At 43.4% G+C, this 25,134-nt stretch overlaps 1 protein-coding gene across 2 annotated transcripts; it reads right to left on the bottom strand.

Moving 5' to 3' along the window:
- Positions 1-7,008: 7,008 nt before the first annotated feature.
- On the bottom strand, positions 7,009-24,073 carry si:ch73-204p21.2. Of its 2 annotated transcripts, XM_041993974.1 has the most exons (9): positions 23,843-24,073; positions 19,197-19,228; positions 18,926-19,086; positions 9,949-10,087; positions 9,703-9,763; positions 9,254-9,314; positions 9,033-9,110; positions 7,645-7,719; positions 7,009-7,481 (listed from the first exon to the last, which is right to left on the bottom strand). In XM_041993974.1, exons 3-9 carry the CDS (start codon positions 18,942-18,944, stop codon positions 7,300-7,302), a joined length of 615 nt encoding a protein of 204 aa, XP_041849908.1. In that variant the 5' UTR covers positions 18,945-19,086; positions 19,197-19,228; positions 23,843-24,073; the 3' UTR covers positions 7,009-7,299. The 2 variants fall into 2 exon arrangements, with proteins under 2 accessions (XP_041849908.1, XP_041849917.1); XM_041993983.1 differs by lacking the exon at positions 23,843-24,073 and having other exon boundaries at positions 19,197-19,321.
- Between the last annotated feature and the right edge of the window lie 1,061 nt (positions 24,074-25,134).

A 25,134-nucleotide genomic window follows, 5' to 3' on the forward strand; every position in this document is an offset into this window, starting at 1 on the left:
CAAGTGCTTTTTCTGTACTGTGGGCTTTGAGGAAACTGGACTGGAATTTTTCATAGAGGTTATTAAGTTTTAGGTGATTCTGAAGGTGGGTGGCGACTTCTTTCTCAAGTACTTTGGAACGTGAGGTGGGGGGCTTGCGGAGAAGTCCAAGTTGTTTAATCACTCCAATTTACGGTGGAGTGAAAAAGCAGTTGAAATTCCTCAGCTGGTAGGCGGAGTAACTCAGCATAGTGGAACCGGTGGCGGCGTGGGAGTAAATGCACTGCAGGTTGTTTTTAGCTGCATGGCTGCTAGCCAAGATGCTACACAGACTTCCAACTCTGCGGCAGCAATGACAATGGACGCAACAAACTGCGCTTCACAGAGGCAGAGACAAGCAGAATCCAGGCTGGCCGGGTCAGGACTGGGGAGGAAGCTTTCTGACCACAGCAGCAGCAGCAGCAGTGATCCACAGTCTTCAAGCGAAGTTGTGTTAGCAGCAACAGGTAGGCAACCGAGGCTCGATAGCATCAGCCTAACTATCCTAACTATAGTAGATATATGGTTATCTACTGTACAGGTATTTAAAGACTTGATATTTGTCGATTCGGTTTGTAAAAGAAGAAAAACTGGGCGTTATTTTGGCTTGACTGGGGAAGAGCCAGCATCGTCCCCTTGTCAGCACTTTCAGGATGAAAATCCCATTTTTAAATGTTTTAACTGGTCAGCATTTTTGACGATAGGTCGAGGAAAGCATGTGTTATTTGTTTTACTTCCTTATAATGATTTTCTTGAAGTTGAACTAAAAGAACTCTTACTCTTCTTATACGTTGATCTGCAGACCATGGTTGTTTTCCTAATGACACCAGGATGAACAAATCAGATCCTTTAAACCCCATCAGGTTCTCTTCCAGTGGATGCAGCTACCTGTCAGACCTGAGGAAAGGAACGGAGAGGAGGTGCAGAACACCTGCACAATAGAACAAAAGAGGCTGCCAAATTTCCAAATATGATTGACAGTACGACTGCAACAAGACCTTCATCACTTGCCGTACATGATGATGATGATAAAGCTGTGCTGCTTTCACATTGCTGGGTTCTGTTCTGAGTAAAGAGCATAGACTGTATATAAAAGATGGACGGAGCCTCCATGACGTCACACGTAGGTTTTCTGAAGAGTAAAAGTGAAGCTCATCGGGCGTTCCCACAGTCGCCATCTTGGCAGCGTCATGCGTGTCGTTAGTCCAGGAAAATCCAAAAATGGGCAAAGAGGTGAAGCTGAGAGGGAGACTGTGAAGGTAGGGGTGGATGATTGACAACCATCAAACTCCCAGCTGGCTGTAGCTAACAGCTAACCGAGCTAACTCCGAGCAACGGTAGTTAACCAGCTAACAGAGGTTGGCGGGCTAAAGTTAAGGCGCACTGTTAGCCAACTAAAAACCGTGGTTGTGCTGCACTCTCCTTCTTTCTATGGATATTAGATACCTGTCAATCAAAAGGACACGCCCCTAATTATGCCGAATTTCAAGAGTAAATAATATCCAAACAGATGAGTTAGAAAAAAAATCACCCCCCTCACAGTTGTCATGAAGGTAAACTTGACCTATTAATCCTAAAATGGATTTTTGTACCAGGCTTTAAACATGTTTATTTCTGCTGTGAATTTAGTCTTTTTAACATGGGAGTCTATAGGGATTTGCTCTGTTTTGGAGCCCCTAGTGGATGAGGGGGGAACTGCAATTTTTTTGCATATCCACATAGCCTTCACATTTTACAGGCGGAGGTTGCTGCTTGGTAAAGAGACCCAGTAAACCCTAACCCTAACCCAAAGTCTGATCCATATGAGCCAGTTAGCAGTGAACACGCTAGCTGTCAGCGGTGACGACGCTGATTGTGTTTGCTGGTTAACTGGTTGTGTTTACTGGTTAAAGCAACAGACCTTAAACATGGACCTGCTTCAACTTGCTAGTGTTAGCTTGCTAGCATTAGCTTGCTGGTGTTAGCTTCCCGCTGCTCAGTCTGTCTCTGCTCAGCTCAGTTAAGATGACACCCTCCCTGCTCCATCTTTTTCTGTTGTTGTGTAAATGCAGGTCCATAAGCAGTTCGTTTGCCCAGGTTTCAGTGGAACCAGATCATCAACTCGTCTGAAATGAGCTGCAGCTGCTGTCATTTCTCAGACCTGATACACAGAAACCAGCAGGTGAAAAACCAGCAGCATGATGGAGAAACTGATTAATTCTGGATGTGGAGGAAACGTGTTTATGTTCAGGCTTGACTCGGTGAGAACAGCTGATTTAAAACAGGGTGAAAGTGTTGATGAGCAGCTGGTGGACGTGGTGAACGTGCCTGATGACTAGTTTCACAGCATCTTAGTCACAGACTGAACTCACAGCAGGATGTTACTCACACTCACTTCTGCCAGCTTGTGTTTGTTGAGTAAGTTTCCAGGACCTGAACCTAAAGCTGATCCTGAGCCATAAAACAAGGTCTGGATCTGTGAAGTACCCAAAGTTCAGGACCAGACACTATGTTTGCATGTTTACATGTACTTCAGTCAGTTTTCATTATCAGACCTGTATTGTTTACATGGACCCTGATCATGATGAACGTGTTTCCATGAATGTTTGAGAGCACTGATTTTTGATATGAATTAACATGCCGTGTTTTTGTTTATTACTGCTTCAATGAATTTAGTTTTTGCCTAATACTTTTATATTCTTTTAAAACCTTTAGTGGTGTAATTTATTTAGCCACCAGCAGGTCTGATGTCCTGTTTAAACGTGCTGCCTTGTTCTAGCCCCTGGAGCTCACCTTCTGGAGGGAAGTTCACTTCCTCCTGGACTTACATCCCTGGACCCCACTCCTTCCCCGCTCTCTCTCACACACACACATGTAGGGTGCTGGAAGGCGTGCACGTCATGCTGGGAGGAGTGGAGGGGCCATCTAAGTGGCCTCCTTAGCTGCACCCTGTGGCGACTTGCCTCTCAGTTTTAATTACACTTAGACATCAAAACACAAGAACACAACACACAAACATCTTTGGGGGGGGGCGTGTCGTGTAGTGCATGGTGTGCTGGGCTGCTGCTCTTGGGGCCCTGTGCTTGGGCCGCCCTGGATGGCCGGTACCTGGCAGGGTCAGAGCCTGCCGGTCTTGGCCCACCATCAGTGCCCCGTGACTGTTGTATTTAAACATGAGATGTTCGTAATTTGTCTCATTGTTGAGTCACACAGGATGTGATGATTCTCTCAACCAATTAGTGGACTGCAGTGTGTCAAGCTCCACCCGTTAGGGTCCAATCGGTAAGACTGAAATCCCAACAGAAGGATCCCAAAAAAGTAGAATGGCTTGGATATTCTGGTTCACTCTCAGTTTTTCCACAGGAAACAAATAAATGCATTCCCAGCACAACCTGAGCTGGACCCACTGGTGGAAACGAGCAGTTCCATCATGACTCTCACTAGACCCAACTTTTTTCTTAAAAAAAAAACAACTTTATTGATTAATACAAGCAGTGACAAGCTGCAGCATGGGATTGCGTCACGTTAAGGTACGGCTGATGTAATAGGCATGTGCAGTGAGGATGATTTCTACCTGTTTTCATGCACACAGATCAGAACAACCATCAGGGAACCCACCCTGCTGGCTTGGAATGGAATCTGGATCCGAATGATTAGATGTGATTAGATCAAAATCTTCCAGTTTTTTATCTTTATATTTTTATTCTGATCAGGATTTTAATCTGAATACTTGTGTTCATGTGTGGAAAATGTTCCAGTTTATCAATGTCCCCACTAATTCTATTCAGCTTTATTCATACAGAACCAATTAACAACAAAGTCATGTCAAGGCTGTTTACAATCATTTCAAGCTAGTTCATGACAGAATGTCCTTGAACTCCAAAATGTGCTTATTTTCCAAAATGTCCAGATGATGAGAAACTATTCCCAGCATTCCCCTCAGAACGACTCTCTGACACCCAAACCACAAAGCCTGAAAACCTGAGACCACCTCTGAACATCATGGTGAACTTGTGGAAGCAGTAGGAAGTCTCAACAGTGACGGATTGAACCTGAAACATGTTGACACAGACTCTCCTGATCCTCTGAGTTGGCCGTGACTCAGCGTGAGCGTCTGAAGAATCTCACGCATCATCCCAGAGAAGCTGGATGATGACAGTGTGGGTGAAATGATGAAACAACTTCCTGTCAAACTGGAGGTGAAGAGTTGTTCCTTTTTTCTGTTAATGTTAAATTATTTTATTATAGAAACGGACTAAATATTTTCCACGAACAGTCGATGACTAGAAAACATGTCAGAGGTCACTGAAAATTTTGTTTATGTGATCAATAATATAAACTGAAGTGAGAGGCATATTAAAATGGAAGTATATGCTTCTTCTGCTGTGGCACATCAGTTACCATGGAGACGCCTGTTTGTGCGACCTCCACTCGTCCAACACCTTTATTATCAGCATCAGCCGCTGATGATGAGACGTTTGTCCATCTGATCGCCATGGAAATGGACAATCAACAGGGAGTCACTCCTTCTTGGAGAGAAAGCTTACCCACAATGCAACGGTGCAGGAGACGGTGTTACTTCACACCTGCTGCTCTCAGCTTCATCAGATCAAACTTAGATAGCGTCCATCGTCAGAACCATGGTTCTCTTTCACAGGGGAACTTACAAATGGTTCAGAACCTGGTGGCACGTCTGCAGGTCTATCAAACAAAAAGATCACATGACCCTCCACTCCTCCTGGACCTCCACAGACTGGCCATGGTTGCCTGAATCAAACTCAGAGACACTTCTGGTTCTACAGGTTCTGTTCCTTCTGGACCTCTGTGTTCCTCTCAGGAACATCATCTGGTTCTGCTGATCTCAGTCCAGGCTGTTCTTGTTTGTGGCTCCGTGATGATGGAGCGAGTTATGAGAGAAATCACCTCCTCTTAACACATCTAACTCACTCTGACTGGACTTCTGAACCGGTTCTACCTGGACTCTGTTCTGTAAACGGGTTAAGTTCTTCATGCTGACATCGGAGGTTCTGATGGATGGAAGCTTCATTGTCACAACTGCTCTAAAATGTCCATAACTGGGATAAATCTGCTTCTACTGGGATAAAAAAAAATGTTTCTACTGGAATAAATCTGCTCCTACTGAGATAAAAATGCTTCTACTGGGATAAATCTGCTTCTACTGGGATAAAACTGCTTCTACTGGGATAAATCTGCTTCTACTGGGATAAATTTGCTTATACTGGAATAAAAACGCTACTACTGGGATAAAACTGCTTCTACTGAGATAAAAACGCTACTACTGGGATAAAAATGCTTCTACTGAGATAAAAACGCTACTACTGGGATAAATCTGCTTCTACTGGGTTAAAAAAAAAATGTTTCTACTGGAATAAATCTGCTTCTACTGGGATAAATCTGCTTATACTGGAATAAAAACGCTACTACTGGGATAAATCTGCTTCTACTGGGTTAAATCGGCTTGTACTGGGATAAAAATGCTTCTACTGGGATAAATCTGCTTCTACTGGGATAAATCTGCTTATACTGGAATAAAAACGCTACTACTGGGATAAATCTGCTTCTACTGGGTTAAATCGGCTTGTACTGGGATAAAAATGCTTCTACTGGGATAAATCTGCTTCTACTGGGATAAAAAAAATGTTTCTACTGGAATAAATCTGCTCCTACTGAGATAAAAATGCTTCTACTGGGATAAATCTGCTTCTACTGGGATAAATCTGCTTCTACTAGGATAAATCTGCTTATACTGGAATAAAAACGCTACTACTGGGATAAAACTGCTTCTACTGAGATAAAAACGCTACTACTGGGATAAAAATGCTTCTACTGGGATAGAAATGCTACTTCTGGGATAAAAAATAATTCTACTGGGATAAATCTGCTTCTTCTGGAATAAAAATGCTTCTACTGGGATAAATCTGCTTCTACTGGGATAAAACTGCTTCTCCTGGGATAAAAATGCTTCCACTGGGATAAATCGACTTCTACTGGGATAATGCTCCAGTGAACTTCAGATTAAAGTTTTAAGAAAACTGACAGAAGAAAATAAACTTGATCTCCTTGTAAAAATCTTTGTTTACACTCTGTCTACACAACAGTCTTTTTTGTTGTGAAGGTTTCAATGAAGAGTTATTGAAGAAGTGGGAAACTGGGAAATGAGAAATTTATCAGCAGTAATGTGATCTGCAGCCAACACTTCCAGGCAGAGGATTTGGATTACATTACATGGTAAAACATTACATGGTAATAATGGTAATACACTTACTCCTTGGAGTAAGTATTACATTTCAGCCGTTGTATGTGAACAGTTTCCTTCCCTCGATGGGGGCCTGGTAGACAACGCTCTCGTCAGTTCTACTCAACCATTTATTGTCCCGTAGGTGCTTCGAAAGCTTCCATGTGATGTGTTCCAGCTTGGTAAATGATGCTGTACCAACATCTGTGGAGAGCTACCAGCATCTTGCCTTGAATAATACTGTCAGGCTGGCGGTTCCATCAGAGGGTGTAGTGATGCAGGTGATCCACCTGGTTGCATCAAAACAAGCCCCACATGTATCTGCTGTCATGAAATGAAATTAAAAATACTTTATTTATCCCAGAGGGGAATTTCAACGTTGTAGTGTTTTTTTTATTTATTTATTTATTTTTATTAAAAACAACGATAATCTAAAGAAGATAACAAGGAATGATCTGCGCTATCTTTCTGTCTTACGTTGGATTTGACGAAGCCTCACACTGAACTCAATCAATCATAACCAGGACCAGAGTAAAAGGCAGAGAGGACCCTAGTAAAAGGCAGTTTAAACTGGACATTTGTTAGAAATTAATTGTCTCTACTTGGGGTGGCACCTGGGGGGACCTAGTCAGATTTTAGGGGTGGCCTGTGCCCCCCCAGGCTGCCCAGTTTGGCCCCGCCCTCTGCCTAGTGAGGCATTTTGATGTTGAGATGTTCTCCACCAGCTGATCTCCCAGAGATGCTTCCAGCTCAACTTTTTCTCCTGTTCACACATTTACCATCTTTTTTTTTTTTTTTTTTTAGGTTTTTCAACTCGTCCTTCATCATCTGTTCATCATCTCCTCCTCCTCCCTCTGTCGTGTTTCCTTTCTTTTTTCTTTTAACCCTCCTTCTTCATCTCCTGTCATCAGTCGTCCTTCTGCTTTAGGCTTTTTGTCCTTCCTGACTTATTGTCTTTCATCACTTCATTTCTTTCCTCCTGTCAAGCACCGGAGATGAAGACTCTTCCTCCTCTTCCTCCTCAGGTGTGTGAACAGGTGTGCTGCTCAAACTGAATTTCTGTCGCAGTCGCTTAAATTCGTCCTCGCTGCCAAACGATCATCTTCATCCTGCTGCTGCGCTGGCTTGTGATTGGCTGGAGGAGACAGTGAGTCACTGTTGGTGCTACACCCTCCTGCAATGGTTTGATAGTTGTGGGCGGAGTCTGAAGGGGAGGAGTTGTTTATGCCTGTAAAAACAAACATGATTTAACTTCTAATCAGTAAAATTCCTCTTATTCCCTTTTTCCTCTTCTATGTTCTGTTTCTTTTTCTTTCTCTCCCCTGTTTACTCATCCTTTTCATCATTTCTTTCCTCTTTTCCTCCTCCATTGTAAAAAAAATGAATGAAACCTTTGCTCTGTTGGGCCATCAGATGGCTCCTCCAGGGAGTGTATCCGACTGAATTTCCCTCCTCAGGAAGTGGGTCTGAAAACACACACAGGCATCATGGGAAATGTAGTCAGCCTCATGTCATGAAAACAAATAAAAATTCACTTTAATCTGCAAGAAGAAGTTACTGCCAGATGTCAACAACATATTATTATTATTATTATTATTATTATTATTAATAATAATAATAATAATAATAAGGCAGGCCAGTTCAGCAGCCGGACTCTTCTCCTGTGAAGCCATGCTGCTGTGATGGATGCAGGATGTGGTTCAGCATCATCTTGCTGAAATCTGCAAGGTCTTCCCTGAAAGAGACGTTGCCTGGATGGAGCAGATGTTGCTCTAAAACCTCCATGTACTTTTCAGCATTGATGGAGCTTCACAGATGTGGAAGCTGCCCACACCATAGGCACTAATGCAGCCCCATCCCATCAGAGATGCAGCTTTTCACCTGTCCACTGATAACAAGCTGGATGCTCCCTCTCCTCTTTAGTCTGCAGGACACGCCGTCCATGCTTTCCACAAACTAGTTCACATCTTCATCCAGGTTTCCACTTTGCCTCAGACCATTTTAAATGAGCTTTGGTCCAGAGAAGACGGAAGAAGCTGGTTCTGGATCCTGTTCACATCTGGCTTCTTCTCTGCATGATGGAGCTTAAACCTGCATTTGTGGGTTTCAGGGTGAACTGTGTTCACAGACAGTGGTTTCTGGAAGTCTTCCTGAGTCCATGCAGTGGTTTCCAGTAGAGAATCATGTCTGCTTTTAATGCAGAACATCACCAGCATCCAGCTTTGTCCCAGACATACAGAGATTCCTCCTGATTCTCTGAATCTTCTGATGATATTCTACACTGTAGATGGAGGATCTTCAAAGTCTCGACAATTTTATGTTTAGGAACATTTTCATTAAAATTAGATTGGTGAACATCTGTCTCTTTATAGCAATTTATTTTATCAAATATATTTTAGTGGTCTATTTATTAGCAGTTCGTTATCTTTTTTAAAAATAATGTAAAGAGAAAGATGATCAGTGGGACTGATACTTTTCTCCTTGCACCGAATGCAACTGTATATGATTGATTGTATTTTCTGTATGTCAGTTAATATTCTGATTCCTAAAATCAAGAAAATTAACAAATAATTAAGAAAAGCAAAAGTCTGGATACCTGTAGATGTGTTATCTTAGTTTAATAAAATGTAAGGCTGGAAGTGAAACAAGAAAACAAGAAAACAAAGTCCAGCTCTGCCTCTGTGTCCTCATGAAGTGTTTGTGTGAAAACATTAAACTGATGATGAGTCAAAGGCGTCGTCTCACCAGACTGATGAAGACGTTTAGACCGTCTACGTACCTGGGAGGGTCTGTGGCTCCCCCTGCTGGCTCTGGCAGGGACTGAACGATGCTGGCGTCTCTTCTTCAGGATGAAACTCTGAGCACAAACAGGAGAGATGAAAGCAGGTTCATGAAGCTCATCAGTTCTTCAGACAAGCTGGTCTTCACTTTAATGATCTGTTTCATTAAAACAAAACTCGTTAACTTCACATTTTCCATCATTTTCTTTCTCAGTCTTACCTCTTTCATCCTTCTGGATCTCTGTGATTGTTGGGTTTTCGTGCACCTCCTCCAGCTTCACCTGTGGATCAGCAGGTAAAGAGATGTTGGAGATGGAGGCTCTGACCCAACAGGAAGACATGGGCTCCCACCCAGCCATCTCCCACTGGTTTATTCTGCTCAATTTCAACTCAGGTTGGACAGACAACGATGTTCAGACATCACACAGGTTTTCTTTTCTTTTTCTTATTACGGGGCTTTTCTGTTTATTTTATTTTTTATTTAATGCAGGGGTGTCCAGCTCTGGTCCTCCATCAAAGTCCTGCAGGTTTTTGTTGTTTCCAGCTACAACACACCTGATTCAAATCAAATGGGTCTAACAGCTTCTTGTCAGCTTCTTTGCAATGACCCATTAATTTCAGTCTGATGTGTTGGAGCAGGGAAACACCTGAATCCTGTGTTCTGCTTACCACTCGGATGAGAGTCGAGGGGTTTTTATCCACATCCAGGTCCTGGAGCTCAAACGAACGTCTGGAAAACAAACACGACGCAGAAGATTTAGGACGACTGAAACCGGAAACTGACGACAAGATTAAATGCCAATAAAAGAAAACCTAAAAAAAAAACTAAAATGATAAAAATTAAACTGGATCGTGTAAAATGCATAAAAGATAAAATTCTTGAGAAAAACGATAAGAAGTGGAGCTGGAGCTGACCTCGTGCAGTCACTGCAGAGAGCTGTCAGGAAGACGGCGAGGAGGATGAGGATGAAGATGCTGACGAGGCCCGCTGACAGGAACCATGGGATGGTGACCTCTTCTCCGACTGCTGCCATGGAAACAGGATGGGATGGATCTGTTCAGACGGGAGAGTGCGCTGAAAGAACATGTATACATGGAATAACAGGCACTTCTGGTTCTGGTTCTGGTTAGGCTCTGTTGGATCAGCAGGTTTAAAGACCGCAGACTTGACCCGTTTGTGTGAATCGAAGCGAATGAAGTGCAAAAAAATGACAATTATTTTACAATTTTTTCTGTATTATTAAAATACAGAAAAATACCAGTAAATTTACAGATTAAGATTAAATTTATACGTCTGATGTAAAACCATCCATCCATCCATCCGTCCATCCATCCGTTTGTCTGTCTGTCTGTCCGTCCGTCCGTCCGTCCGTCCGTCCATCCGTCCGTCCGTCTGTCCATCTGTCCATCCATCCATCCATCCATCCATCTGTCCGTCCATCCATCCATCCATCCGTTTGTCTGTCTGTCTGTCCGTCCGTCCGTCCGTCCATCCATCCATCCGTCCGTCCGTCCGTTTGTCTGTCTGTCTGTCTGTCTGTCTGTCTGTCCATCTGTCCGTCCATCCATCCATCCATCCATCTGTCCGTCCATCCATCCATCCATCCATCCATCCATCCGTCCGTCCGTCCGTTTGTCTGTCTGTCTGTCTGTCTGTCTGTCTGTCCGTCCATCTGTCCATCCATCCATCCGTCCGTCCGTCCATCCATCCGTCCGTCCGTCCAGCCGTCTGTCCATCCATCCATCCGTTTGTCTCTCTATCTGTCCGTCCGTCCATCCATTTTCTATTGTAGTTTGTCCAAACCAGGGTCAGTTATGACTTTTAAACTTTAATATATTTTAAATCATTGTGTCACTAATGAAAAGGTTTGCTACACAAACGTTTGGCGCCATTTTCTTGGATTGGAATAATGTTGGAGGACAACTTGACTCGGGTCGCGCGAACGTAGCAGTGTATCTTCCGGAGCATTGGGAAAGCTGCAGCTTTATTTAACTTCCTCCTGACGTGTCTGTTGGCTGTTGAATATGATCCACGTTTATGATTTATTTTGCACCACGTTTACGGAGCTTTGAAATAGTTCTGTAAACATCTTCAGAAAAATGACTTAAATCAACTGTTTGCAGATTCTCCTGAACATCTCTGATATTTAAGTCTAAAAACAACCATCCACACGCCTCTGAAACCAAATGCAGTCTGGTCCTTAACATGTTGTCAGATGGAGTTGGATCCTTTTCACATGAAGCCCATCTGGAGCATTTCTGGAAAGCTGTGGCTCTGTGGTGCACACACAAAGAAAACCACTTCACTCTGGAATATTTTCCATAACACCAGTTTGCTCCATGGCTCATTCTTACAGTCTACTTTAATAATACTAAAAATGTGGTGATAGATGCTGTCCAAGCATCAGACAGTAAAAGGAAATGAATTGCATGTTATTTAGTTTCTGCTTCCATCAACATGCAAATCGGTTCAGAGTTTAAACAGCTTCCATCACTGAAGTCTTTCAGTTTAATGTCATAAAAATGACTTTATGACCACTTGGAAAGCTGTGTTTGCATTTTTGTGTTTTTAAAGAAGCATAATTACTGTCACAAAAAGGAGCTTCAGTTTGTGAAACATTATGTCTAAAACCACACGTTCGATCAGGAAGTGGTCACCTGAGGCAGAGGATGCTCTGAGAGACTGCTTTGACATCACTGACTGTACTGCTGAGACAACATGGTGAGGACATAGAGGAGCAGACTCACTGTCTGACAGACTACATCAACTTCTCGCTGGACGTAGTCTCCCCCAATAAGACTGTCCGTTGTTATCCAAATAACAAACCTTGGATAACACAAGATGTCAAAGCTGCCCTCAACAGGAAGAAGGTGGCTTTCATGAACCATGACAGGGAGGCAATGCAGTCAGCACAGCGGGAGGTGAAACAATGCCTGAAGGTGGCGAGGGACACCTACAGAAGGAAGGTGGAGGATAAACTGAGTGAGAGCCGTATGAAGGAGGTCTGGGATGGTGTCATCACCATCACAGGCTTCAGATCAAAGGCCATAACAGCGGGGGGGACAGTGGAAGAAGCAAACAGGCTGAACATCTTCTTTAACCGCTTTGATCAGCCCACTGTCCCCCCACTGCAGTACACAACCTCCCTGACTTCATCCCCTGTGCAGCCCCCCTGCCAACCTTTACCCCTCCCCCCATCTCAACACCCTCCACACATAACAGCAGAACAGGTGAGGGGAGAACTGAGGAAGCTCCACCCATGGAAAGCAGCTGGCCCTGACGGAGTGCCTCCTCGTCTGCTTAGGACCTGCACTGCTGAACTGGGGGAACCACTCCAGCATGTCTTCAACCACAGTCTACAGCTGGGGAAAGTGTCTACCCTGTGGAAAACATCCTGTATTGTTCCAGTTCCAAAGAAAAACCACCCTGGTGAGCTGAACGATTACAGACCGGTGGCACTTACATCCCAGCTGATGAAGACGATGGAGCGGCTCATCCTCAATCTCCTCAAGCCCCAAGTGCAACAGGCCCAGGACCCCTTACAGTTTGCCTATCGCGCAGGTGTGGGTGTGGAGGATGCTATTCTCTACCTCCTACACCATGTCCAAGTACATCTGGATAAGGGGAGGGGCACAGTGAGGATCCTCTTCTTGGATTTTTCAAGTGCCTTCAACACAATCCAGCCCCTGATGCTTCTGGACAAACTGAGGGAGATGCAGGTGGACCCCTGCTTGGTGTCCTGGATTGGTAACTACCTCACAGAGAGACCGCAGTACGTCAGGCTAAAGGACACCACATCTGACACTGTTATTAGCAGCACAGGAGCACCCCAGGGGACGGTGCTGGCCCCCCTCCTCTTCACACTCTACACCTCAGACTTCTGTTACAACTCAGAGCTGTGTCACATCCAGAAGTTTGCAGATGACACAGCCATCGTGGGGTGTATCAGGGATGATGGAGAGGACGAGTACAGGAATCTGGTCAGTGACTTTGTCACCTGGAGTCAGATGAACCATCTCCAGCTTAACACCTCAAAGACTAAGGAGCTGGTTATTGACTTCAGGAAGTCCAGCCCACAACCACGTCCAGTGACCATCAGGGACGACAAGGTGGAGATTGTAGACAACTACAGGTACCTCGGGTTGTGGCTGGATAACAAGCTGGACTGGACATGCTGTACAGATCACCTGTACAAGAAGGGCCAAAGCCGTCTGTACTTCCTGCGAAGACTGGGATCTTTTTACATCTGCAGGAAACTCCTGTGGATGTTCTATCAGTCTGTGGTGGCTAGTACGCTTTTTTATGCTGTTGTCTGCTAGGGGGGTAACATGACAAAAAGGTGTGCTAACAGGCTGGAAAAACTCATCAGGCGGGCGGGCTCTGTGGTTGGCATGAAGCTGGACTTCCTGGTGACAGTGGCAGAGAGGAGAACACTAAAAAAACTACTGGCTATTGTGAATGATGCCAGTCACCCTCTGCACACTGTCATCAGTGCACAGAGAAGCCTGACCAGTAACAGGCTGCTCCTCCCCAAGAGTAGGACCAACCGACTCAGAGACTCCTTTGTCCCCCGAGCCATCAAACTGTACAACTCTGCATTAGGCAGGAGGGGGAGAAGGAGGGGGGAGAGGGAGGTGTGCAGTCCGCCTGATGCAACACATGCACAATAACCCATATAAACAGTTGCTATAACTTATACGTGCAATAGTGAACTGGGGATCTGTACCACCTCTACTGTGTGCAGTGCCTGTTTATATTGTTTTATTTAACTTATCTTATTGTTATTTATTGTATTCTATTTGTGCTTTTCTTGCACCTTGTTGCCTCTATTTTGCTTTGTACCTGTATATATTGTGTCTTGTGCTTGTCCTGCTTTACTGTTGGTGTTGTATTGCTGCTGGTACCCAAATTTCCCTGAGGACTCTCCAAAGCAGGGGTAGCCAACGTTGGTCCTCGAGGGCACCAATCCGGCAGGTTTTCCAGATTTCCGTGCTCCAACACACCTGACTTAAACTAACGAGTCATTGTGGAGATCGTTATAGGCTGTTGGATCCATTTAATTTGAGTCAGGTGGGCTGGAGCAGGGAAATCTGGAAAACCTGCCGGATTGGTGCCCTCGAGGACCGACGTTGGCTACCCCTGCTCCAAAGGGATTAATAAAGTATTTCTATTCTATTCTATTCTATTAACAGGTCTCACCATAGATGGAGGCTTCATTCTGCTCATCGTATGTGAAGAAGAAAAATATCTTCAGGGTTTTTTATCAGTTTCCTTTCAGCAAAACTCAGACAGCTAACAGTTTAAACATCATCCCTCAGATGTCAGAAAGCAGCCTGATCAATATGAACTTATATTAACACTCAGCGCCATAAGATAACAAAGAAAACAAGAGATAACAAACCATGTGTACTCAAGACCTGAGTCATGAAATATGACTCAAAGAATGTGTGACAAGTCTGCTTTTCCTTTGGCAAACAGGTGGAGTTTCTGGGTGTTTACCACCAGAAAATACCTCCACTTATTCATTCTCATATCCATTCAAGAACATACTTAGCAGTGTTGCTAGACATACAATAAATAGCATATTTGTAGGATAATTTAACCCTCTGTTTGATGTCCATCCATCCATCCATCCATCCAAACTTCAAGCTCAAACTTCCATACTCTGAGCCCTTCCTGGATCACCCAGCTTCTCACCCTATCTCTAAGGGAGAGCCCGGCCACCTTGTGGAGAAAACTCATTTCGGCCGCTTGTATTCGCGATCTTGTTCTTTCAGTCACTACCCACCATAGGTGAGGGTAGGAACGTAGACTGACCGGTAAATCGAGAGCTTTGCCCTTTGGCTCAGCTCCTTCTTCACCACGACAGACGATGCAGAGTCCGCATCACTGCAGACGCTCCATCCTTCCCTCACCCCTGAACAAGACTCTGAGATACGTGAACTCCTCCACTTGGGGCAGGACCCTATTGCAGACCCGGAGAGAGTACTCCACCCTTTTCCGGCTGTGGACCGTGGTCTCGGACTTGGAGGTGCTGATTCTCATCCCAGCCGCTTCACACTCGGTTGCGAATCGCTCCAGTGAGAGCTGAAGATCACGGCCCAATGAAGCCAACAGAACCACATCATCCGCAAAGAACAGAGACCCGATCCTGAGGCCACTGAACCAGATCCCCTCAACACCTCGGCTGCACCTAGAAATTCTGTCCACAAAAGTTTTGAACAGAATCGGTGACAAAGGGCAGCCTTGGTGGAGTCCAACCCGCAGTTGAAACGATTCTGATTTACTGCCTGCGATGTGGACCAAGCTCTGGCACCGGTCGTACAGGGACCGGACAGCTCGTACAAGTGGGTACCCCCGGAGTACCCCCCACAGGAGTCCCCGGGGGACACGGTTGAATGCCTTCTCCAAGTCCACAAAGCACATGTAGATTGGTTGAGCAAACTCCCATGCCCCCTCAAAGACCCTGAAGAAGGTGTAAAGCTGGTCCACTGTTCCACGACCAGGACAAAAACCACACTGCTCCTCCTCAATCCGAGGTTCGACTATCCAATGGACCCCTGAATAGACCTTACCAGGGAGGCTGAGGAGTGTGAACCCCCCCTTAAGGGAGACCCTCCGGTCTCCCTTTTTGAAGAGGGGGACCACCACCCCAGTCCACCAGTCCAGGGGAACTGTCCCCGATGTCCATGTGATGCTGCAGAGGCGTGTCAGCCAAGACAGCCCTACAGCATCCAGAGCCTTAAGGAACTCTGGGCGGACCTCATCCACCCCTGGGGCTTTGCCACCAAGGAGCTTTTTAACTACCTCAGTGACCTCAGCCCCAGAAATAGAAGAGCCCACGTCCCCAAACTCTGCTTCCTCATCAGAAGACGTGTTGGTGGGATTGAGAAGGTCTTCAAAGTATTCCCTCCACCGCCTCACAACGTCCCAAGTTGAGGTCAGCAGCCCCCCATCTCCACTGTACACAGTGTTGACGGAGCACTGCTTTCCCCTCCTGAGCTGTCGGATGATATGAATGTTGTGTTTCTGGAAGATATTGCCAAGGGGGAGGATGTAGGTTATAATAATAATAATAATAATATATTTTATTTAAAAGCGCCTTTCAAAACACCCAAGGACACTGTGCAAAGGAACATTAAAATAGTTATGAAAAGAAGGGGACCCAGGACAGAGCTCGGGGGAACACCTGCAGGGAGGGGAGATGGTTGGGAAGAGAAGAATTTGAGCTGAATGAACTGAGGTTGGCCAGAGAGGTATGATTCATATAGAACATACAGAATGCACCATGGGCACAGATGTCCCCCCCCCCCAGATTCAGAGTGACACCGATCAGCCCCTCCCCCATCCCCCCCCCCCCCCCCCCCTCAATCCCCTCCACTTTCCCAGCGTTAGGTCGCAAACATCGCCGATAAAACAGAGGATTAATGTCATTGCAGTGCGCATTGAGAGCCCCGCGTTTCCTTCGCTAATGGTGCATTTCAGTTGTACAGAAATTGGATTTTCCAGAAGTTGGATTTTCCAAGCTCCAAGTGAAAATTTTAATCAGAACCCCCGTGAAGTCACATCTCCAACTTGGAAAGTCGAATTAATCTCACTAACCCAACATAGAATTCATGCTATCTGCTGCTTACATGAACAGTCATTACATGTTTTGTTGTACGTCTGTAAGGCTGGGAAGCGCTGGGAACACTGAACATTGGGATTATGTTGGCCTGAGCTCCCACTTTTGACACACCATGTTCAATAGAACACACCACAAGGCAAACGCTCACTCCCCTGGGTCCTAAAGAGAGTTCCATCTGCGCCTGTTTCTGTTGCAACCATTGTATGTCCACTATACATGGTGTCCTAGACACAGTAGAGTAGATAGACACATTACTGAGAGGTTTATGCAACCAGGCATTCAAACATTAAAAGAACTGGAAAACTCACTCCTGACTCACATTGCTAATGACGCAGCAGTTTGCAAATATCCTGAACTGAAAAAAGAAGTGGAGAGTCCAACTTGCCAGGTTTAAAAACAAGTACAAGGTCAACACAAGCTGTGCATGCTTTAAAAGAAATTCTCCCTGAAGTCTGTTTGATCAAAAATATCTTATTGGGACAGTTGTTCAAATGTATTCTGATCGGATTTCGATTGCTGGATAGAATCAAATCTTGAAAATGGGTTGTTTAAATGGGAAATACGGATTCCAAAATCGGCTTGGATCACATAATCCAGTCCTGGTTGTTATCCAGATAAAAGCCACAGTTTGGGTTATTCAAAAACTTTTGAGTCGGATCCGGATAACTTTGATCCAAGAAAACAGGATTATCCTGATCCCAATAGAGGGCAGGATTACAAGGTGGATTTCAGGAAGAAACTGTGGTAAAACCTAACAGCTGATCAAATGATAGAACTTTTTATTTGGTGTATATGCTAATATTTTTATTTTGCACCTGACTTGTTTAACCGTTACAGTTATAAAGTGGTTAAGGGGGGGAATATGCTACCTAATTACCTTTGCAGCATATTAAAGCAAAAATAAAAATGTGACATTATCATGTCCCCACAAAATACCCCCCCTCCCAAAAAAAATCACACAAATATACACAAAATAAACACAAATAAAATATTAAATTTTCCTTTTATTCTTTACTACATAATCAGAAAAGAACCTGTCAAAAAAAGAAATTTCTAACGACTGCATCCCTCACCACACGTCCCCTCCGTCCCTCGTTCTTACAGAATGCCAGAGATTTGAACCTCCACATGGGACTCAGGTGCGTCATCAACATGGTCACAGGGAGGGACAGTCCACCTGGTCATAATGTTATGCGGGGCAATACACGCACGTATGATTTTACATGCTCCCGGTCTTCGTCCCCCCAGTTAAAATATCCCATCTGCGCCCCTGGAATGTACTGTATGTTAGAATGCGATATACCATTCCAACAATAGATGGCAGTCATTCTTACACAATGTCCCTTTGAGATTTTAAAGAAAATAATGTATTAATTCCACAGATTACTCTGTTTGTATTAACGCGTTAGCTTTGACAGCCCTTATAAAAAGTCTCAGTATCTACAAGCTAGCACTAGCTAGCACTAGCTAGCTCTTTCAACAGACAGAGAGACAACAGGGACAGCCAATCACGTTAGCAAGAAATGAACCAGCAGAACCAATCATATCAACTGAAATGGGTCATAAGGCGGGACTTATAGCAGCAACCGCTTGTGGGACTGATTTCTCAGCTGTTTTTGTGATGGAATATGGTGGGACAACAAAGGACTTGTTGGACATTGGTGGGGACATGTCCCTACTGTCTCTACTCATTTTTATGCCCATGCAACAACAGCCGTAAACTAAATGTTTAATGTTAATAAAACAATAATTTCCCATGAGAACCACTTCAGGCTGCAGCGCTGGCAGGTGAGTGGGAAATGATATGCTTGTGAGAATGTTATTACATGTCAATTAACAGGGTACATGTGTGAAAATAACTGACCGTTGACATATTAATATAACAACTCACAGGGAATAAGAGTTGATCTGCTGTTTATGGCAGCTGCTCACAGAAATCATATTGGAGTGGTATAATACAGTGAGAGCACAAGATATGAGACCTGGTGCAGAATTATATTTTCATACACCAAAACCAAACAAAAAAGTTTAAATTGTTATTTATTTCTGTAAGATTAAATAGTCATAAAGGTAGTTGTTAGTATTAATAACCACAAGGAAATAAAGCATATGAGAGTAAAAATAAACCTCTGACTGTTAAAGGCGGCAGATACCAGTGCTGGCTAGTTACTAGTCTCAGCTCAACTAGTTAAGAGGTTAGAGTTAAGTGTGCAAACGAACCTGGTTCAGCTGGTGTTGGTAAGAAGATGTTCCAGTTTACTTACTGACAAAGTGAACAAACATGGAGCTGCTCTGCTGTGTGACGGCTTAAAGACACACTCCCTGTCCACACAGTGAGAACACAGCACCTCTTCCTCCTCCTCTTCCTCCTCCTCCTCCTCCTCCTCCTCCTCTCTGCCAGCTTCATCACACATGTTGAGTTTAACTGTCAGAAATAACCACCATCATTTTATTATGAAATGATGATTACTGTAATAGCAATACTCTGCTTTTATATCAACATCACCTTAAACAATGATCAGTTCATTTAATCACCAGTTCTCAGCGGAAGAAGTCCGGCTCCCCTGCTGGGACAGTTCCCCTGCAACCCGACCCAGATCAGCCGTAGGAAAAGGATGGATGGAATAATTTCCCGTAAACAAAAGAGAAAGAAAAAAGAAAGAAAATTGGATAAAATCAGTAATAAAACAGCTTAAAAGAAACAGATGCAGATCTGGACTTTTATGTAAAACCTGCTCTGCTGGCACCACATGAGCCACTGAGTCCAGTTCGCTTTCCATCATGAGCTCAGACCCATCATCTGGTTTTTCTGCTCCTGATATCTGGAGCAGACTACCAGAAAACCTGGAGTCTGATCCAGACCTGGAGAGTCCAGGAAAACATGAAGTCAGATCCAGACCTGGAGAGTCCTGGAAAACCTGGAGTCTGATCCAGACCTGGCGAGTCCAGGAAAACATGGAGTCTGATCCAGACCTGGAGAGTCCAGGAAAACATGAAGTCAGATCCAGACCCGAGTTCTGATAAATCAGGTCTGAAAAGTCTTTTATTTGCCACCGCTTTTTATTAAGGGAGTTTGTTTTTCCTTTTATTTTTATTTTTTCTGGAAAATATTTTATTTAATGTGGGCTACATTTAAAGTGATGATGATGATGATGATGATGATGATGATGTATATCCCACTGATGTCTGTATCACATGTAATCTGCTGTGTGTATTTTATTATTTCTTTTATTCCTGTCTAATGTGTTTTGCTTTTAATGTTTTATCTACAGCACTTTGAGTTGTCTTCTACATGTCGTTAGCAGCATGGCATAATTACCAGTTGTCGTCTACATGTCGTTAGCAGCATGGCATAATTACCAGTTGTCTTCTACATGTCGTTAGCAGCATAGCATAATTACCAGTTGTCGTCTACATGTCGTTAGCAGCATAGCATAATTACCAGTTGTCCTCTGCATGTCGTTAGCATCATAGCATAATTACCAGTTGTCGTCTACATGTCGTTAGCAGCATGGCATAATTACCAGTTGTCGTCTACATGTCGTTAGCAGCATGGCATAATTACCAGTTGTCTTCTACATGTCGTTAGCAGCATGGCATAATTACCAGTTGTCGTCTACATGTCGTTAGCAGCATGGCATAATTACCAGTTGTCGTCTACATGTCGTTAGCAGCATAGCATAATTACCAGTTGTCCTCTGCATGTCGTTAGCATCATAGCATAATTACCAGTTGTCCTCTACATGTCGTTAGCAGCATGGCATAATTACCAGTTGTCTTCTACATGTCGTTAGCAGCATGGCATAATTACCAGTTGTCGTCTACATGTCGTTAGCAGCATGGCATAATTACCAGTTGTCCTCTGCATGTCGTTAGCAGCATGGCATAATTACCAGTTGTCTTCTACATGTCGTTAGCAGCATGGCATAATTACCAGTTGTCGTCTACATGTCGTTAGCAGCATGGCATAATTACCAGTCGTCTTCTACATGTCGTTAGCAACATGGCATAATTACCAGTCGTCTTCTACATGTCGTTAGCAGCATGGCATAATTACCAGTCGTCTTCTACATGTCGTTAGCAGCATGGCATAATTACCAGTCGTCTTCTACATGTCGTTAGCAGCATGGCATAATTACCAGTCGTCTTCTACATGTCGTTAGCAGCATGGCATAATTACCAGTCGTCCTCTACATGTCGTTAGCAGCATAGCATAATTACCAGTCGTCTTCTACATGTCGTTAGCAGCATAGCATAATTACCAGTCGTCTTCTACATGTCGTTAGCAGCATAGCATAATTACCAGTCGTCTTCTACATGTCGTTAGCAGCATAGCATAATTACCAGTCGTCCTCTACATGTCGTTAGCAGCATAGCATAATTACCAGTCGTCGTCTACATGTCGTTAGCAGCATAGCATAATTACCAGTCGTCCTCTACATGTCGTTAGCAGCATAGCATAATTACCAGTCGTCCTCTACATGTCGTTAGCAGCATAGCATAATTCCCAGTTGTCCTCTACATGTCGTTACCAGCATAGCATAATTCCCAGTCGTCCTCTACATGTCGTTAGCAGCATAGCATAATTACCAGTCGTCCTCTACATGTCGTTACCAGCATAGCATAATTACCAGTCGTCCTCTACATGTCGTTAGCAGCATAGCATAATTACCAGTTGTCGTCTACATGTCGTTAGCAGCAAAGCATAATTACCAATTGTCTTCTACATGTCGTTAGCAGCATAGCATAATTACCAGTTGTCTTCTACAGGTCGTTAGCAGCATAGCATAATTACCAGTTGTCTTCTACATGTCGTTAGCAGCATAGCATAATTACCAGTTGTCGTCTACATGTCGTTAGCAGCAAAGCATAATTACCAGTTGTCGTCTACATGTCGTTAGCAGCATGACATAATTCCCAGTTGTCTTCTACATGTCGTTAGCAGCATGGCATAATTACCAGTTGTCCTCTACATGTCGTCAGCAGCATAGCATAATTACCAGTTGTCCTCTACATGTCGTTAGCAGCATAGCATAATTACCAGTCGTCTTCTACATGTCGTTAGCAGCATAGCATAATTACCAGTCGTCCTCTACATGTCGTTAGCAGCATGGCATAATTACCAGTCGTCTTCTAAATGTCGTTAGCAGCATAGCATAATTACCAGTCGTCTTCTACATGTCGTTAGCAGCATAGCATAATTAACAGTTGTCGTCTACATGTCGTTAGCAGCATAGCATAATTACCAGTTGTCGTCTACATGTCGTTAGCAGCAAAGCATAATTACCAGTTGTCGTCTACATGTCGTTAGCAGCAAAGCATAATTACCAGTTGTCTTCTACATGTCGTTAGCAGCATAGCATAATTACCAGTTGTCTTCTACATGTCGTTAGCAGCATAGCATAATTACCAGTCGTCCTCTACATGTCGTTAGCAGCATAGCATAATTACCAGTCGTCTTCTACATGTCGTTAGCAGCATAGCATAATTAACAGTTGTCGTCTACATGTCGTTAGCAGCATAGCATAATTACCAGTGGTCTTCTACATGTCGTTAGCAGCATAGCATAATTACCAGTTGTCGTCTACATGTTGTTAGCAGCAAAGCATAATTACCAGTTGTCTTCTACATGTCGTTAGCAGCATAGCATAATTACCAGTTGTCGTCTACATGTCGTTAGCAGCATGGCATAATTACCAGTTGTCGTCTACATGTCGTTAGCAGCATAGCATAATTACCAGTTGTCCTCTGCATGTCGTTAGCAGCATAGCATAATTACCAGTTGTCCTCTGCATGTCGTTAGCAGCATAGCATAATTACCAGTTGTCCTCTACATGTCGTTAGCAGCATAGCATAATTACCTAAGTCATATTTCAAGGTTTCGTGAGCAGTGATACACAGTCAGGCAGCAATATTAGGAGAGTACAGTTAGACGGATATTACAGTTTAGTCAAAATATGACGTAGCCAGTTAAGCTATTTACACAAACAGGTTAGCCAGTATTTGCTAATACATTAAGGCCCTTATCTATTAACGCTTTGCCTGTACTAAAACAGGTGCAGACGGCTTTGCTCCGCAAAAATCGGCCCAAGCTTATCTATCAAAGCCGCAAACATGGAACTGCGTCAGTTATCCTGGCGAAACTGCGCCGCTCTCCACTTTGCGTTTCTGAAGCTACTGCATATGCATTATGGGCGTTCCGGCCAGAAAGTGCACATTAGTGGGAGGAGACTATGCAAATAAATCTGGTTTGCGCAGCAGTGGGATTCATGTAGCCCGCAAATAGTTTGCGGTGTTTATGTTTGCTCTAAAAATAGCGTTTCTGAAAAGCAGGTGCTAATTGGCACAACAGTATACGCGCAATGGCTGCAGTAATAATTTTAAGGAGGAGGCACAGACACCATGAAAGGCGACTAAGATAATGCATTTTTTTCTATTATATTAATATATTTAGAATGCCAGAGAAGAGGATTGTGGAGACGATCCAGCGTTGCAATATTAGAATTGCTGGATAAGTTTAAAGACTTTATCATGCCTGTCTTTTATTATTATTATTATTATTATTATTATTATTATTATTATTTCTTTATAGCTTTTAAACCTTTATTATTTCTTATTTGTTCCTTGCATGTTTTTATATGTACAATACCTTGGTTCCTAAAGGTTGTTGTTAGTGTGCCTTATAAATAAATTGAACTTGAATATGAAACTATATTGCAGCATTTCTGGTGACATTTAGATTTTTTTCCTCGACTTCCGCAATATTTTTATTTGTCTCCTTTATTTGTCTCAACTTCTATCGGATAAAAGTTAATTTTGCGTTTGTGGTTTCCTTGCTCTCCAGAACCTTACATGACAGAGCAAACAGCGCCGCTAAATCCTCATTTAAATACTGCTGTTTGCTCCGCAAATGATAACAGGAGCAGTCTTAATAGATCAGGCGCTAATCGTAGAAACATAACCAGAGCAAAACTGCGCAGCAAATGTTAAATAGCGCAGCAGTTTTGCCCTCGTCATAACTCAGCCCCTAAGAGTTTATAAGTTAACAAAGAGCATAGATGCATGAACAGACTAAACGTGGTGGATAAACAGTTGAAAAAGATACAATGAATTAAGCTGTGCCAAAGAAATCTTAAATGTATTAAATCAAGTGTTTGTTTGAAAGGAAATCTTAAATTTACGTAGAAGGTTTGTGGAAGTAGTCGTTGACACAACTTTGGGAAATTGTCACGGTCTGCGGTGGAGGTGAGGACCCAATTGCAGGCAGTCAGGGCAGGAGGCAGAACTCGGTGCAAGTAACAGGGTTTATTCTCTCAAAAGTCCGGACAGGGAACCACACACGACAGCGATAAACCAACTGCATGTACCGCATATGACCACATAAGAGGATCTGACAAGGAGTGACTGAAAACCAAGGACATATATACATGGAGGGAGTAATGGGGAACAGGTGAAGTGGATGAGTAATTAGACCAGGTGTTCTAACGAGGCAGAAACAGAAACCACAGAGCACAGAAGGGACAAACTAACTTAACATGACAAAACCTAAAACCCAAACCATGATCTTAAAGCAGAAACTAATGACAAAAACCAGAACTATAACCCAAAACCATAACTAGAAAATGAACATGACCCACACACAGCCCATGATCATGACAGAAATATCTTGATTTTATAAACTCCAGGTGTGAAATCAAACCAGTGGTTTGGTAAATTCAGTTAATTATATCACATATAATGCTGAATGGTTGTTTTACAGTAAGTTAGCCTAAAGGTGCTGTTAACAGTATCATCTGCTAGCAGTGAACCATCCTGTCAGATACTTTTATGACGTGTATGTTCATGACGTTGTATCCTGGTCTAAAACGAAATGAAGACTGCAGAAATCCATAACGACACACTGGATCATCGTGGGATAACATAGCTATAAGCATCCATCTTGAACGAGAACGCAGCTTTTTCCTCAGCAGTGACGATTATTTCTGTGTCAGCTTGTTTACTGGGGCCTTGTTATTTTACAAGATTCAACATTGTCAAACAAATTAGTTTTGAAATGTTTTTATTCTTCCTGTTAACCAGCAACCTGCTAAGCTGAAGCTAGGCTAATGAAGCCTGATGGGAAACCTTTTTATATTTTAATTGTGCAACATTTCTGCTCTTTAAATTTTTTTTTAATTTTTAAATTTTTTATTGCATTTTATGTTTGTTTATTCCTCCGTTTGGCTTCCTGTCCTGCACATATCAGCCAGTTTTACTGTTATAAGTTATTGGTTAAGAACTTTGAACTTTACTAACTTTTATGAATGTGTTATGGATACAGTTCTCCAGTAAACCAACTCAGAGGGAGTGTTTTCAGGTTTTATGGCCGTCTCTTTGACCGCAGGCAGCTGCTGCTGATAAGCCTAAATCAAACTGAAACTGGAAGATTATCAGCGACTCCACCCGAACGTCTAAACCGACGCTTTCTGCTTGA

This window comes from Melanotaenia boesemani, chromosome 1, assembly GCF_017639745.1.
Source record: "Melanotaenia boesemani isolate fMelBoe1 chromosome 1, fMelBoe1.pri, whole genome shotgun sequence".
NCBI lineage: Eukaryota > Metazoa > Chordata > Actinopteri > Atheriniformes > Melanotaeniidae > Melanotaenia > Melanotaenia boesemani.

Excerpts from the sequence above, each read along its gene's own strand:
- si:ch73-204p21.2 (XM_041993974.1), bottom strand. Across the intron at positions 9,111-9,253 it reads GATCCAGAAGGATGAAAGAG|AGTTTCATCCTGAAGAAGAG; the intron begins GTAAGACTGAGA and ends GTTTGTGCTCAG. Across the intron at positions 7,720-9,032 it reads GGAGCCACAGACCCTCCCAG|ACCCACTTCCTGAGGAGGGA; the intron begins GTACGTAGACGG and ends GTGTGTTTTCAG.